Source organism: Macrobrachium nipponense, chromosome 28 (genome assembly GCF_015104395.2).
Source record: "Macrobrachium nipponense isolate FS-2020 chromosome 28, ASM1510439v2, whole genome shotgun sequence".
NCBI lineage: Eukaryota > Metazoa > Arthropoda > Malacostraca > Decapoda > Palaemonidae > Macrobrachium > Macrobrachium nipponense.
In genome coordinates this window covers 64,874,019-64,891,530 of record NC_087217.1, presented here as the reverse complement: position 1 = coordinate 64,891,530, position 17,512 = coordinate 64,874,019, and the positions used below count along the sequence as shown (strand labels likewise).

At 37.9% G+C, this 17,512-nt stretch overlaps 1 protein-coding gene across 1 annotated transcript; it reads right to left on the bottom strand.

Moving 5' to 3' along the window:
- Window positions 1–762: 762 nt before the first annotated feature.
- LOC135201839 (failed axon connections homolog) lies at window positions 763–16,951 on the bottom strand. Its single transcript, XM_064231121.1, has 6 exons — window positions 16,672–16,951; window positions 15,520–15,652; window positions 14,275–14,471; window positions 12,593–12,804; window positions 12,090–12,206; window positions 763–946 (listed from the first exon to the last, which is right to left on the bottom strand). The coding sequence occupies exons 1-6, from the start codon at window positions 16,827–16,829 to the stop codon at window positions 849–851; spliced, it is 915 nt and encodes a 304-aa protein (XP_064087191.1). The 5' UTR covers window positions 16,830–16,951; the 3' UTR covers window positions 763–848.
- Window positions 16,952–17,512: the final 561 nt, after the last annotated feature.

The following is a 17,512-nucleotide window of genomic DNA, read 5'->3' as shown; positions in this document are numbered from 1 at the left end:
ATTAAGGAACAAAAAAAGAAACTGGCAACTAACATGAGAAATATGCCACCACTCGTTCTTTCGCGTGACGTCATGGGCAGTGCGCTCCTATTTTGGTAAATAACTCGGCAGACCTAATATACCTAGACCGTGGCCGTGCATGGAACCAGTGGTTATTCAGCAACGGGACCAACGGCTTTACGCGACTTCCGAACCACGTCGAGAGTGAACTTCTATCACCAGAAATACATATCTCTAAAACCTCAATCGAATGCCCGAGAATGGAACTCGAGGCCACCGAGGTGGCACGCCAACACCATACCGACCACGCCACTGAGGCGTTCCCGCGATGGCCGAGCCGGGATTCGAACTTCGGACCACCGGATTGGCAGCTCTACCGGCAATGGCACTGATAAAATTCAATCACGTCACCTATAAATAACTGCTAAAATAGAATATGAACAATAATCAAATTGCTTGAATTCTAAGTGTTAATGCATTGAACACACTATGAAATAATTATAGGAACTATGATTACTATTTCAAAAGCACACAAAGAAGGAAAAATCGTTAGAATATGAACAATAATCAAATTGATGAATTCTAAGTGTTAATGCATTGAACACACTATGACATTATTACAAGAACAATGATTACTATTTCATAAGCACACAAAGAAGGAAAAATCATCACGAACAGCCAAACTTTACTCAACGCTATTTCCTTCTTTGAGTGATTTAGGTCTAGAGACGGCAGTTATTAAAAGAAAAAAAAAAATTCCCATTTTAGAATTTACAAATCTTTATTGAAACATATTACAATATTACACATTCAACAATTGGTCATCAAGGGCTCATTAGCCAATGGCGTCATTTATGAAGGTTTGGAATAAGCAAACAGTCGTCCCAATCTGGCCAAAGGCGCTCCTTCATACGAGTCACGTAAGCTCCAAGGTTCGGGTAATCATCTGCAAGTGAGGAAAATACCTTCAACTGAATAACATACTCATGTGATAATAGTAGTGTACAATCAGAAAGCCATGTACTTTTTTCTTGTTCCTTATCTGACGGTTGCCGGACAAGATTTAATAGGTTGGACTTTGCAAGTGTGGCTAATGTGATGGATGTGGAGCCTGATTTAGTTGTTGATTTATGTAGGTATATTCATGATGTGCTGGGATTATATCAGTGAAGTGTTCACCTACCATTTATAGGTTTGATGTTTTGTTTTGGAATATATATATATATATATATATATATAAGTCTATATATATATATATATATATATATATATATGATGTAATAAAAGTCCACACTTATGTAAAATGTGTATTAAAAATACCTAAAAGACGGAACTTTCGTCTACTGATCAGTAGACGTCATCAGCCGTACTCTGAGTACGGCTGATGAGGTCTACTGATCAAGTAGACAAAAGCTCCCGGCTTTTAAGTATTTTTCATACACATTTACGTAAGTGTGGACTTTTATTACTTCAAGATATTCCAGTCACGTTATGGTGTATTTATATAATATATATATAATATATATATATATATATATATATATATCTATATATCTATATTATATATATATATATAATATATATATATATATATTATACATATATATATATATATATATATATGTGTGACGGTACTTACTTTCTTTGCACAGATCTAAGGTAACGTGTGCCGACTTTGGAGGCTGTTCTTTGGGGAATTAGGTAAAGGGGTTCTGTTAGGATGAGAAATGAAGATTGATATTTTCCTAACATAGGTTTATTCTTCGTAGGGGGTTCTTACAAATGTCTTTCCACCTTCTGAGTTACTGGGCTCTTGGACTGATAAAACTTAATTGGCACTTGTTGCAATTACGAGTTTATAGGCACGAGGGAATTTTTACTAAGTATTGATTGTCACTTTCACTGTCTTTGATTGCTTCGCACACCACACTTTTGCACCTGTTCTTCTTCTGGGGATTCTTCTGTCTTTCTCTGTTTCACGGCCATGCCACTGCAGTTCTCCCCTCAGGCTCCCCGGTTGTTCTCTCTCTTGGCTTCTCTGTTCCCCTTTTTTCTCTGCTCTCTTTTCTCTCTGTCTCGCCTTTTTGTTCAGTTGAAATCTCCTTAGCCCCGCCTTTGGATTTTTGGATTCTGACTGGGTGTGGCATTTTCTGAAAGACTTTTTGTGTCTTAGTGGCTATTAACTTCATACGAGACCGCCTTCCTGTCAGGTCTTCTACAGTAATTCGTAGGCTTTGAATTTGTATACGCCTCCTTCTTCATGTCCTGGCTTCTTAGGGGCGTATCCCTTGGTAACCTCATAGGTCATTCGTTGATACCCCTTTTGGGCTGTCTTATGACCAACACTCATGGCTTTTGATTCGTCGATACTAGAGGCCTATATTTGGGAGGGTGGAGCACTTAAGAGTTCGGCACTCCCCTCCTTTGAACAACGGGTCATAGAATTCCTTTTTAACGTATGCCAGATGGCTCTCTCTGACCTGTTCACGAGGGGAACGGCGATTAGTCATAGGCGCTAATGAGAGTAGTTTCCAATTTCTCGAATATGCCTGGGCGATATCCCTCATCGACCATAATCTCTTGTTGGTCACTAATCGCTGGTACGGACAGAGGCTTTTTTGGGGGAGATGAAAACCAGATGTCTAATGGCTAAAAGCCTAATGTTTGGAGTAACAAAATCCCTTCGCTAAGAAAAATCATTATCTTATTATTCCCTTTCCCTTTCTTCCTTATTATCCGTTTCGTGCCTTTTTCTTAAGTATTATTAAGTTATTGTCTTTTGGAATAACGACACTGTGCCACACTATTACAGTCTCGGCCCGCTACCTCGCTGACTCCGACAGCGTTATCTAAGCTGAAGCAAATATTATACCTACAAGAGGACTCTTAACTTATGCTTCTTGGAATCATATTGAAACTTTAACTCAAAAACATCAAAAGTGAATGTAAACATGAGCAAATCCTTGATTAAGTAACGTTAAGGGCAACAATCAAAAGTGAATGTAAACATGAGTAAATTCTTGAGTAAGTAACATTCAGAGAAACATTAAAACTGAATATGAATATGAACAAATACTTGATTAAGGAACAAATACTTCATTAAGTAATTAAAGGAATCATCAAAGTGAATTCAAATATGAGTAAATCACATTAAGAAACGTGAAACTGAATGCAAACAAAACTAAATCACCAAAAAACAAGAAAACTGAAAGTTAAACATACATAAGCCCTTAAGTCACAAAAGTTATATAAATGCATGGTAGAAGCAAAAAATGATAACTATCCAAGTTTACAGTATATGATTGGTTCAGTCCTCTGTCCTATTCTATCTAGGTGGATATCGTTTTTCTTTATGGAAAAATAAATTTCTTTCTTTGTTGACGACACTTGATGGCTTCTTGTTTGCTGCGACCTGTTGTTTGGAGACTAAGTCCTGGGAGAAAATATCCTTGTGTATTTGTATGCAATAACGAGGGTGTCCTTGACTTCCTACTGAGATTGTGTATTGTGTTTATGCAAAATTTCATTGGGCATTCTTACTGTAATTTCTGAGTAACCTTGTATATTAAACTATAACCTTACTGCTTGATACTAAAACAAAATTGGCAACTCGGTTAAAGGAACCGGTTAGTGGTTAATACTTGTAGGTTTCTTCTACTGTGACAACAATTAGTAAGCTTTCACCAATCAATATCTTGTTAGTAAGTTTCAACAACTACTATCTTGTTAATGAGTCTTCATCGATTAACTTCTTGTTAGTGAGTCTTCATCGATTAATATCTTATTAGTAAGTTATCATCAATCAACATCTAATGGATTTGAACAAAGTAAGTATATTAATTACCCCTTCAATATCTTAGTCATTTCTGAAACGAATTCTCTTATCTTAAAATCTCTTAATGTCTATCTTAACCCGTCTTATTTATTCTTTTACTTCTAAGAATGTTCTTATGGAACGGTTAAACTTAATATACGTCTTGAAATTCTTATACTGCGCATTGAACTGTTTCTTACATACCCAAATAATTCCCTTCAAGTCAAAATAAATTTGAAGTTAGTGCACGTAACTCAAAAAAATTGCTACAAACCGACTAATTAAAGTAAGAATTGTAACAATAAAAGATTATTCCTAAGTCGACCGATGAAGGTAAACTTAGCAATAAAGAAATCAAATAAATACATGGGAATAATGGGATGAATTAATGGGTTTGTTCTTCTGCTTCACTGAAAAGTGACTCTTCGATTTCTTAGGTTATATCTAGTTCCTTCTTCTGGAATGTCTTCTGACGTCTCTGTCATTTCGGATTCTTTAACTTCTTTGGTTCTCTTGACCTTGTCCTTGTTTATCCAAAATTCTTCTTCTTCTAATGATTCAGCATATGTGGAAGGCATTTGGCTATTCATTTTCTTAACCTTTATCTTAGTTTCTTGTACGTCTACGACCTTGTATGGCCCTGTGAATTTTGTGGCTAACTTATAATTAATACCACTTCTTACTTCTTTCTTAATATAGACTTCATCCCCTTTCTTGTAGTCTACAGGCCTTAATCCTTCTTGATGCTTCTCTATCATATTCTGCTGGGCTTCTTCTAAATTCTTGTGCAATTGCTTGTGTATTACTTTAAAGTTCCCGATTCTTATCTTCATGATATCTTCAGAGTAATTAGGCTGTACTGGCTGATTCAGCCATGCATAAGGTAATCTGGGTTCATATCCCATCAAAGCTTTTATGGGAGTTGCACGAATACTCGTATGATGCCTTGCATTTAATGATAATTGGACTAAAGGTAAATTGACGTCCCAGTCAGGATCCTGTCCTACTGTGTGACGTAATACGTCTAAAACCTTCCTGTTATTCCTTTCTACTAAGCCATTACTAGCTGGGTGATACGGCTGTATCGCTACCTTTTCTACCTTAAAGGCGTTACAAATTTCTTGAACTAATGAGTTGTTGAACTCGGTCCCATTATCAGAGATAATGAGCTGTGGGGCAGAATATCTGCAAAATATCTTATCGAAGAGAGCGATTGCACAATCCTTGGCACTTTTACTAGTTAGTGGTACCAACTCTGTATATCTCGTGAGCGCGTCGATACATACTAGTATATTCTTATTCCCTTTACTCGTGGTATGAAGATTAGTGATAAGATCAATAGATACTCTTTCGAAAGGAGTCTGTGGGATAGGATATTTCCCTAGTGGTACTTCCTTGTCTGTTCTTCCTTTGTAGCTGTTGCATATATTGCAGCTCTTCACATAACTACTAACATCTTTGTGAATTCCCTTCCAATGGAAAGTTCTTTGGATTAATCTAATTGTCTCATCCCTTCCTGGGTGAGCTCTCATGTCATCGTCGTGCATTAGCTCAATGACCTTGTTTCTTAGACTTTTAGGTACTAACCTTTTGTGCAGTACACCTAGAAATTGACCAAATGGGTCATATTCGTGGCACATCCAAATTAATACGCCATCTATGTCCGTTAGTGCATCTGTGGGACATCCAACCTTCCTACCTAGTTCGGTTAATTCTTGTTGGCTGTGTTTTCTTTCGTTTCTAACGTATTTGAACAGTTCCCTTATATCTTCATCTCTTTCTTGTTCCCTTATGAAATTTTGCCGGGAAAGCTCCTCTGTATAATGCATGGTGAGTACATTTATGTCTTTGCACATTGTTTCATTCTTTTCTTCTTCTTGACTTATCATATTTATACTATCACCTTGTGACACATATCTTGATAATGCATCTGCTACCTTATTCGTCTTCCCAGGGACATATTTCACCTCTATATCATAATCTTGGGCTGTCATGAACCAACGGGCTCTTCGTCGAGAAAAATTAGGGTTCTTAGCATTTCTACTGCGGCTGAATGATCCGTGAACACGGTTATCTTGTAACCAAAAATGATATATCTGAAATGCTTTAAAGCGTCTATTATAGCTAGAGACTCGAGGTCTGTTACTGAGTAGTTCACTTCTGAGGGCTTTAATTTCCTACTGTAATAAGCTATGGCATTATACTTATTATCTTGCTTTTGCATTAAACATGCTCCTATACCAATGTGGCTTGCGTCCGTGGCTAAAAAGAATTCTTTGCCAAAGTCTGGAAAGCTAAGTACTGGGGGATGTGTTAATCTTTCTTTCAGTTCATCAAATGCTTCTTGCTGCTCGTCTGTCCATACAAATGATACGTGTTCCTTTAAAAGTTCAGTTAGTGGAGCTGATATGACTGCAAAGTTCCCTATGAACTTGCGGTAAAAACCTGCTAAACCTAAGAATGACTTTACGTCCTTCTTGCACTGAGGTGTAGGATATTCCCTAATTGACTTAATCTTTAAGTCGTTTACTTCTACGCCCTTTTCACTTAGTGTATGACCAAGGTAGTCTATTTTCCTTTTAAGGAAGTTACATTTCTTCAGTTTAAGCTTCAGGTTGGCTTTTCTTAATCTCTTTAGGACTTCTCTGACTAAGTCTATGTGTTCCTCTATAGTGTCTGTTGCTATTACCAAATCATCTATGTAACAGTGTACGTCCTTGCCTAGTAAATCGCCCAAAATTTTATCCATTAATCTTACAAAAGTTACCGGGCTTGACTTTAGACCAAATGGCATTCTTACATACTGGTATCTGCCGTTACTAGTGGAAAAAGCAGTCAAAGGTTTACTTTCTTCGTCTAGAGGGATTTGCAAGAATCCCTGCAATAAATCTATAGTGGTGAAGTATCTCTTGGACCCTATAGTGGCGATAAGATCTCGCATTGACGGCATTGGATAAGGATCATTTTCAGTAATTTGGTTCAATTTTCTGAAATCCACAACTATTCTGTAAGTTTTGTCCCTTTTAGGAACTAGCAAAAGTGGAAAAGACCATGGGGATTTAGATGGTTCTATTATTCCTTGCCTATTCATTCTTTGTACTTCTCTTTCAATGATCTCCTTCTGGGAATGTGCTACTCTGTAGGCTGGTATGTAGATTGGCTTTGTGTTTGATGGAATGTCTATCTTGTGCGTTATTTCGCGTGTATTTCCCAAGGTGTCGCCGTCTAGAGCGACTATATCCTGATATTCGCACAATAAGTCTATGAATTCTTCTCTAACATGGTTTTCCTTAATGTCCTTTAAATGAGATCCTATTTTAGCTCTTCTTCTCAGTTTTATGTCCTGAGCATAATTTTCATTTCCTTTACGGATCGCGGCTACCGTTTCCCTTTCTACAACTCGGATAGGTATGGAGTATACTTCTGCTAAGCCTATCTCTGTACCTGGTGTTAATTTAACCTTTCCTCCTCTGTTATTCGTAATCTGTAACGCTATTTTGCCCTGTCTGACTTCGTGTAAACTAGAAGAATAATGTATTCCGTTTACTTGCGACTTTTCAGTAAGCGTGAGAATTTCCTTCCCTTCAAAAATTGGATTTACTGTACATTCTACCCACGTACTTTCTCCTGGTTTAAGTCTTAATTCCCTCTCTAACTTTAAATAAGTGCATTGATTTGATTCTAAGAGGTTAATGATCTGTTGTGAACTCGTGATGCATTCTGGATATCTTCCCTCTGTCTTATCCTTCTTTAAAATACCTTTCATCGTGGGATTCTCTTGAGTTTGGCTTCTTTTAATTGACTTGCATATTGGTATTCTAGAAATCTCATGACCGTTGTTAATCACTAGTTGTTCTCTAGGAGCATCAATGCTTATCCCTTGTCTAGCCATAGTTGGATAACCTATCAGCAAATGAGCAAAAGTTAATTGTATATCTCTGGCTACCAGAACATTTTCTCTTAGAGCAATTCTTCCTAGCCTAAATGGAAAATCTAACTGTCCAATTACGTGGATATCATTACCCTGGACGTCTGTGATTCTACAATCTACCGCTGTGTTCAATCTTAAGTGAGAAAAATACAACCGATACACCTTTTCTGACATTATATTCTTAGGACTACCTGTATCAAAGAATGTAATAATAGGTTTCTCTAGACCGACATGTGCGGGAAATAATGGTCTATAATTATATTCATTCCCTACATCAACTTTGCTGACCTGTGTAGCTGGGCTTAGCTTTGTCATTCCGGACGTTCTCTCTGTTATAGAGGAAGATTCATTGTACCAGTAAGCAGAAAATTTCCCATTGCGTCGTCTGACATTGGCTGAACTGATTGATAACCTATGCTTGCTGTTTGATTAGAATATCTATTTGGGACGGAATCCCTATTTCCTCTAACTGGGGGAGATTGACTATTGTTTCCACTTCTGCCTCTCGACTGAGATCTACCTCTAGGAGCTGAAACAGTTTTATTTCTGCATTCTCGGGCACTATGTCCTGTTCTCTTATGGAAAGGACAGAAGGCCATCCCTCGGCAGTCACTGGCATAATGTCCTCTCTTCTGACAGTTATAACACGTGACTGTCGAAAATCCTCCTTGAGAAGATTTACCTGGTATCTTATTCTGATTTCTAGATGGTGTCCTAGATCTATTTGGACCTCTTTCCTGTTGTCCTATAGCGACTAAAGGTCTGTATATAGGATTCCCTTCAGGTCTTCTACCTAAAATTTTTGTTTCCTCCTCTTCAATCTCTGCTACATCATCGGATGTCTCCCACTTACGGGTCATCCTTGCAATAACTTCCGTTGGCAGGCTTCCAATCATTATTGCTAGTCTAAATATTTTTTTAACATGACTCATTAGCATTTTTTGCTTGCCTCCTTCTACCTCTATCCAACCTGTGGATTCCATGAAGTTACCCCATTCATTCATATTGTTATACAACTGAGAGCTAAACTCTTGATAACGTCTTTCGTCTAACTTAAATTGACGCACGATCCTTGCCAAGCTAGTAACTGGATCTCTTTCACCAACTGTGGAATAAACCTTCCTAAAATACCGTTTCAGTTCTTCCCAATTCTTAAGATCTCGGTAAGTCTCGGAGTGAACGTATCGTTCTAAGTCTCCTCCGGCTTCTAAATCAAGATAACTCTTGGCTTCAATAAGCTTTTCTCTATCTGTCCCCGTTATGCTATCTAGGCGTGTCTCCACCTGCTCTATCCAGTTTTCTAAGTTACAAGCTAACTGACCATCCCTTCTTCCGCAAAATTTAGCTATGTGATTAATCACATGTCCCTTATGCGTTCCCATTACTGCTGCGCTCGAATTCGCGGACTGTGTACCTTCCGGCATGGTTAATTTCCTTGTTTGACTTCTCGTGAGCACAGGCGTTCTTACGTTCTGATAAGGAGTCGGTCTTCCTTTGACCATCGACTCGTTAATGGAAATTTTCTTAAGTACTGAGTATCATTAAAAGTATCAAAGTTATGACAGTAATATCCCAAAAAGAAAATAATGATAATGACAATAAACTGTTTTTACTTAAGTATTCGATCACCAAAAAAAATAAAAGGATTTTCCCCAGAAATATTCTCAGTTTTACGTTACCGATAAGCGATTCTTAAACAACAACAAAAACCCTCTTAATAGTTCTGGTAAAACGATACTGAACTGACCGTAAAGTGTACGCTAACGAGAGACCTCCCGTGAATTACCCTTGTTATCCTAAACAAACAAAATAAAAACAAGTAAACATTCATTCGACGTAACGAATAAAAGTAAAAAGCAAATACTAAAACAAAAAAAAAAACAAAGTACAAGAAATCACAAAACAACCAAAATCACAAAAAAAATAACATAAAATGACACAATCAAAATTCAAATTAAAATTTAAAGTTATTGGTTAGTAAATACAAATGTTCGGGAAAAGGTCTTAGTAGCTGATTAGTTATAATTAGTAAAATGAAGAAATATAGAGTTTCGTTGCCAAAAAAAAAGGTTCAGTGTGAAAATCTTTTAATCTTGAAATACCAGGAATTGTCTAACTGAAATGTTAATCGCGTAATTTACTCTTAATAAAGTTTAATGTTATGTAAGTGTGGGACATTTATTTGGACTTAACTTCTTTCGTCGTCTTCGACATCCGGGTTTACGTCTGACAGCTTGCGTTCGCCTACCAGCGCGTTGAATGATGTGTTGGTTCCCCCTCTCTCTCTCTCCTCTCAGAGCAGGATTGCGTTGATTGTTGCGTTTTCGGGATTATGTTTTCTTTCCTCTTGATATTTTTCTTCACGCTTTCGACATCTTGTTCTTCTGGTAAAACGCCTGATCTTGTTCTTCGGAGTGGAGCTTTTCTTCGTGAAGTGTGGGTGCTTTTTTTGGAGCGCTTTTATTGTTACGACTCGATAACTGTCTTTGAATTTGGGGAAGCACTGGTACTGTCTTAGGGGAGAACTTCTATTTCGAGTGGCGTGAATGGATTGAAATCTCTTATGCCGACACTAAACTTTTGATTCTGTTTCGCTGCCGCTGTTTTTAACTGTCATTCGTGTCTTCGTATCACGTCGCTAATCACCATTTCTTTGCTGTGTCTTTTGTCTCTTCCTATCCTTACCGCTCGACAACAATTAATCTTGTCACTATATCAATCTTTATCTCATCGTATCCCATCGCTCTGCCACCAATTATCTGTGACGGTACTTACTTTCTTTGCACAGATCTAAGGTAACGTGTGCCGACTTTGGAGGCTGTTCTTTGGGGAATTAGGTAAAGGGGTTCTGTTAGGATGAGAAATGAAGATTGATATTTTCCTAACATAGGTTTATTCTTCGTAGGGGTTCTTACAAATGTCTTTCCACCTTCTGAGTTACTGGGCTCTTGGACTGATAAAACTTAATTGGCACTTGTTGCAATTACGAGTTTATAGGCACGAGGGAATTTTACTAAGTATTGATTGTCACTTTCACTGTCTTTGATTGCTTCGCACACCACACTTTTGCACCTGTTCTTCTTCTGGGGATTCTTCTGTCTTTCTCTGTTTCACGGCCATGCCACTGCAGTTCTCCCCTCAGGCTCCCCGGTTGTTCTCTCTCTTGGCTTCTCTGTTCCCCTTTTTTTCTCTGCTCTCTTTTCTCTCTGTCTCGCCTTTTTGTTCAGTTGAAATCTCCTTAGCCCCGCCTTTGGATTTTTGGATTCTGACTGGGTGTGGCATTTTCTGAAAGACTTTTTGTGTCTTAGTGGCTATTAACTTCATACGAGACCGCCTTCCTGTCAGGTCTTCTACAGTAATTCGTAGGCTTTGAATTTGTATACGCCTCCTTCTTCATGTCCTGGCTTCTTAGGGGCGTATCCCTTGGTAACCTCATAGGTCATTCGTTGATACCCCTTTTGGGCTGTCTTATGACCAACACTCATGGCTTTTGATTCGTCGATACTAGAGGCCTATATTTGGGAGGGTGGAGCACTTAAGAGTTCGGCACTCCCCTCCTTTGAACAACGGGTCATAGAATTCCTTTTTAACGTATGCCAAATGGCTCTCTCTGACCTGTTCACGAGGGGAACGGCGATTAGTCATAGGCGCAAATGAGAGTAGTTTCCAATTTCTCGAATATGCCTGGGCGATATCCCTCATCGACCATAATCTCTTGTTGGTCACTAATCGCTGGTACGGACAGAGGCTTTTTTGGGGGAGATGAAAACCAGATGTCTAATGGCTAAAAGCCTAATGTTTGGAGTACAAAATCCCTTCGCTAAGAAAAATCATTATCTTATTATTCCCTTTCCCTTTCTTCCTTATTATCCGTTTCGTGCCTTTTCTTAAGTATTATTAAGTTATTGTCTTTTGGAATAACGACACTGTGCCACACTATTACATATGTATATATATATACATATATATATATACTATATATATATATATATATAGATATATATATATATATATATACATATATATATATATATGTGTGTGTGTGTGTGTGTGTGTGTGTGTGTGTATCATGTATGTGTAAATATATGTTTTGTTCTCAATGATTTTTGTAACTAAAATAACGTACTCTTGTATAAATTTATGTTAGTACATAATGTATTGTATGTTTTGTAAATAAACTAACTAACTAACTAGACATTAAATAGGTTCAGAAAACATACAGTTTGATTAATATATATATATATATACTATATGATATATATATATATAAATATACATGTTACAGATTTGGCGTTGTAATTACATGCATACATTAAGACACATAAACGCAAAACCACCACTTACGTTCCAGCAAAGACGTATAAGGCGATCCAGGGTAATTGTATCTGATCTGGACGAGGCACCCGAAGAGAGAGCAGTCCACCTCGCACGGTTCGTCTCCCATGAGGAAAGGCTTGTTTCCTGAAAAGGAACATTCCACGGTACGAGGTTCAATCACGTTGCGTTAAACTTCCATGCCTCAACATTCACTATATATGTTCAGATGTGATCTATCGAGCACCCCGAGAATAGATATTTTAGTGTCTGTAGACTTAAAGTGGAAATATCCCATAAGCAATCAAGCAAATTAAGATGAAATTATGTCTTTGTAATATGTGAACACGAATAAACGTGTTTACAAACAGATATTGAAAAGTGATTTCATTATTTAAGGTAATTTACCCTCATAACACCAATGATCACTAATGCCAAGGAGAGAGAGAGAGAGAGAGAGAGAGATTGAAGAGCGAGAGAGAGAGAAGAGAGAGAGAGAGAGAGAGAGAGAGAGAGAATATCAGCCAGGTTACCTAAATAATTCGAGAGGGCTCTGAAGTTCCTTCTAGCGAAAGACTCGATTTCTGCGTGGGTATGCCTTCCAATACCCTGTGCCCTCATAAACCCCTTCTGCTTCCAGCTCATTCTCATCATGGGAAGCCAGGTGAGCAGGGAAGGACGTAGCCCAATGCCCAGGATGACGCCCCGACCTCCATCTCGTACCCATCGCCAGTCCTTCAGAGTCCTGCGTTGATAGGAAAACGGGAAAATCTGTATGAACAAAGCTCTGGGCAAGAAAATTACTGCTGTGATTTAATGACTTGGAAATATCATATTAATTCAGAAAGAGATGAAGGTTTTTCGCTTGTGATATAGCCTTGAGAGAGAGAGAGAGAGAGAGAGAGAGAGAGAGAGAGAGAGAGAGAGAGAGAGAGGCGTGAATTAACGACACATCAAAATCATACCAAAATTAAGTACAACTTCAATGTACTGGAAGGTCCCACATCCGTCCATCTCATTTGACCGGGTGATCTTGCAATGAGCATCACCGCGCCCCAAGCACATGCATTCGAGAAACACAGCAGATGTCACGCATCCTTTGTACATTATTATCATTCACATTAATGTTGTGTTAAATGTATCATTCTTAATACAAGCTTACAATGTCAGCTTTCAAGCTATATGTATCATAACTTCATTTTACATTGATTTATGTTAAATCTTTCCATCCTCCAAGTTCCTCGTTGGACGAGTAGATTTCGCGCTCGGCTACCAATGCGGTGGTCCGAAGTTCGATTCTCGGCTCGGCCAAAGCGGAGCCAGAGGAATTTATTTCTGGTGATAGAAATTCATTTCTCGATATAATGTGGTTCGGATCCCACAATAAGCTGTGGGTCTCGTTGCTAGGTAACCAATTGGTTCCTAGCTACGTAAAAATATCTAATCCTTCGGGCCACCCCTAGGAGAGCTGTTAATCAGCTCAGTGGTCTGGTAAAACTAAGATATACTTATTTTCCATCCTTCAACAAACACAGTTGATTGCATTCTGGCCTCTGTCTTGTTGTTGTTTTAGCTTAAGCTGACCTTTTGCCAGCCCGTAACCTCTGTCTTGTTCGCCTGGGGCAGGCACTACATCTCCATCCGCAAGAGCTATCGACCTGTCTGTTTGTTGTTTGAATAAATTTACGGGCTTCTCTAGGAGCGAGAGTCCGTGCTGGTATAACGCCAACTTAATCAAAACCAACATTTGAATAAATTTCCTTCTCTTACTATAAATAATTCATTTTTCTCTGCTGGCTATCTCGACTCGTCAGTACTCGCTACTGTCGCTCTTTCTCTGCCACTGACGGGTTAAGCCTTAGGGCTCAAAGAGGTTTGTAACTTTGCCTGTTAACCTTTCATTTCACACATACTATTTCACTGCCACGTCCATAGGATCATGATAAAGGTTCATGTTCATTTCCTAAAATCACCTAAACATCCAAAAAGATTTACGGCCTGCTCTATGAGCAAGATCCCGGGCTGGCATAAGATCAGATTAATCAAAAACAACAGCAAACTTTGCATAAATTAGTAAGTTTGTAGACGCAGCCTTTTTCTTACCCCTTCGCTACAGTATCTTGATATACGAATGTTATAAGCACGTTCGAAAACAAAGTATTATTAATCTTATAATAATGACTGAATAATCTTATATCATTTGTAATTTTCATACCATGCTAGATGCTCGTCCACCATGACAGCGAACGACCAGGCCACGGCCTTTTGCTCATCATTCAGATGACTTGAGAAGTCCTTATTGAAGTGACTTCCTAGGAAGTCCATGATCAGTTGGGAGTCACCCATGGACTGTCCGTTTATCGTGATCCACGGACTCTTGCCCTTAGGACCCAGGGGTTCGGTGAAGTCCATCTGAAATTAGAAGTCAAAAGTCACTATACGTTAGATGGAAAGTCTCTTGAAAGTAACTCTATACATAAATTATACCTGGAAAGTTCACAGAATTAAAGCCTCTTAAAATGGAAGGTCTTTCTAGATATAGGTATTATACCTGGAAAGTCCACCTGGATTGCAACTTTTAGCTCTTATTCTAGGAATGGAAGGCCTTTTACATATGCTGCACCTGGAAATTCCAGCTCAACACCAGTCATAAAATGGAGGATCTTTTTCAACCTATTATACCTGGAAAGTTCACCTGAAATTAACTTATGACCACTCCTGAAATGGAAGTCTTTTTTACAGTACTAATATATGGAAAAAAAGTGAAAAAAATTTTTCTTAAAATGGAATGTTCATTTGTCTGGAAATCGAAATGATGCTTAAAAGGGAGGACCCGTATGAATATACTCTAAATAAAGAATCTCGACTGTAATATTCCTGCAGTTGTCTAATAGTATGACTATAATAATTGGAATATCGATTGCTTATCGATTTACTAATTGTCTAACTGACTAAGAGCAACGTTTACAATGAATTTTGGTTTAAAAGAATATCAAAAGAATCCAAGGGCACCTCTCTCTCTCTCTCTCAAACTATGACTTCAACATGTCCTCATAGTCATCATTTAGTCTCAATGATATTCAATTCTCTCTCTCTCTCTCTCTCAAAATGACTTCAACATGTCCTCAGTCATCATTTAGTCTCAATGATATTCAATTCTCTCTCTCTCTCTCTCTCTCTCTCTCTCTCTCTCTCTCCTCAAGTGAACAAAATATGACATCAATATTATTCATAGCCATCATTCAGTCACGTTGATATTCAGTTTTTTCTCTCCCTCACACACACACACACACAATATATATCAATCTGTCTTTACGGTGACCATTTAGTCTCTAAATAGTAAATTCTCTCTCTCACACACACACACAAAGAAAGTATGACATCAGTCGCTCGTGTCTCTCTTTCAAATACACACACACACACACAAGAACATCCGTCCAACCATCGGAGTGAGACGCACCTTATGCTCAATGTTAGCCATCCTGAGGTAGGTAGCCAGCTTCATGACGTAGGGCGACACGCTGGGTGTGTACAATCCTCGCCCCAGGCCGTGGAGAATGACGACGTCTCTTCCTGCGTTGGCCCATTCCAATCTTTGGGACGAAGAATCAGACCAAGCATAAGCAAGTATACCTTAGTTTTACCAGACCACTGAGCTGATTAACGGCTCTCCTAGGGTTGGCCCGAAGGATTAGATATTTTTACGTGGCTAGGAACCAATTGGTCACCTAGCAACGGGACCTACAGCTTATTGTGGGATCCGAACCACATTATATCGAGAAATGAATTTCTATCACCAGAAATAAATTCCTCTGGTTCCGCGTTGGCCCAGCCGAGAATTGAACTTCGGAACTCCGGACTGGTGGCCGAGCGCAAAATCCACTCGCCCAACGAGGAACTCAGACCAAGCATAAATTGTAATGATAATCACCTCGTAAGTTGTTTCCTTTAAAATGAATCAAACTAGTTAGCAGGTATTGTTCGCATAATAATCGTTAGGATAATCCCAAGAATAAAACTAGATTTTTACTACTAAAATAAAAAAACGTTATGCGCTACGATCACATACTGAAAATGAGGATTGGAAAATAATATAAATATTATTAGCATGATATTAATATGTTAAATCTCATTGCATTTCTCTATTCTCTATTAATCACGATTTTTCCTTTTATAAATACTAATTTTACCATAAATCTCTAAACAGCGGAAATAGGACTAAAGCTATAGTTGGTAGTCAAATATTTTATTTCCCCGGATGTTACAACAGTCAGTATATTCTCACAAACGTTATGTTGTTATTACATAAAACAGGATAATAATCCTCCACTATTATTACATTTCCCATGATGATTATGATTACAGTTCAGTATTATCAGTATAATAGTCAGTTCCACATTTCACTGCTAGGTAGGTCGTAAAGGAGCCGGCAGCAAGAAGATATTACTTATTAACTAATACATTATATATATATATATATATATATATATATATATATATATAATATATATATTATTGTATTTATCCCAAAAAGTATATGAATATACATATCTTAGTGCGGCATTCGCCTTAACATTCACCTGTTGTCAAAAGTAGTATCCACTAGACTCACCTCCTCTGCCTACGTTTGATGACTTCCCTGATCTTGAAAGCGGCAACCACAACACCACCCCCAACTGTCAGAGGTTTGTTCTTGGTCCACAACCATTTCACTCCACGGAAGATGTTCCATTTGGATTGATTCGATACTATTTGAGCTACGACTTCCATGGTGCAGCTTTTTTATTTTACGTGGATCCGACCTGTTAAATTATTGTCGTTTCGGAAGTCTTACTCGATTCCTAAAATGCTAAAGAGACTCTGATAACAAATATTTATCTGTACGACGTAATACAAGATTGTATATATATATATATTATATATATATATATATATATATATTATATATATATATATATATATATATATATCTATATATATATTATATATATATATATTTATTCAAATTCATGGATAGTAGGTACTTCAGCATCCATCTGAATCTACATCATTGTTTTGCGCGCCGCGCGCGCACACACACACACACACACATATATATAATATATATGGTTGAGCAGAGGAGGTCCATATTATTGCCATTCATCTGTAAAACGTTCAGGCACGAACGTCGCAGTCTTCCTTCAATGAGTTGTCAATGTTGCATTTTCTTTGCAGTAAATATTTTACTTTAAAGATTCACTATCAGATTTGTTGACCTATTACGTTATGAAACCTGATTATCAAGTCCAGTAAATTAACTGGAGAGAAAATTATATTACTTATGTACGTATATAAGACCAAGCCTTGCCAACTCAGCTGAGGTAATTAATGCATGCTGTCGTCTGCTCCACCAACAGCCTTAATGAGAGGCATGAACGTGATGCGAGTGGGATAAACTTACTATTTTTAGCTTG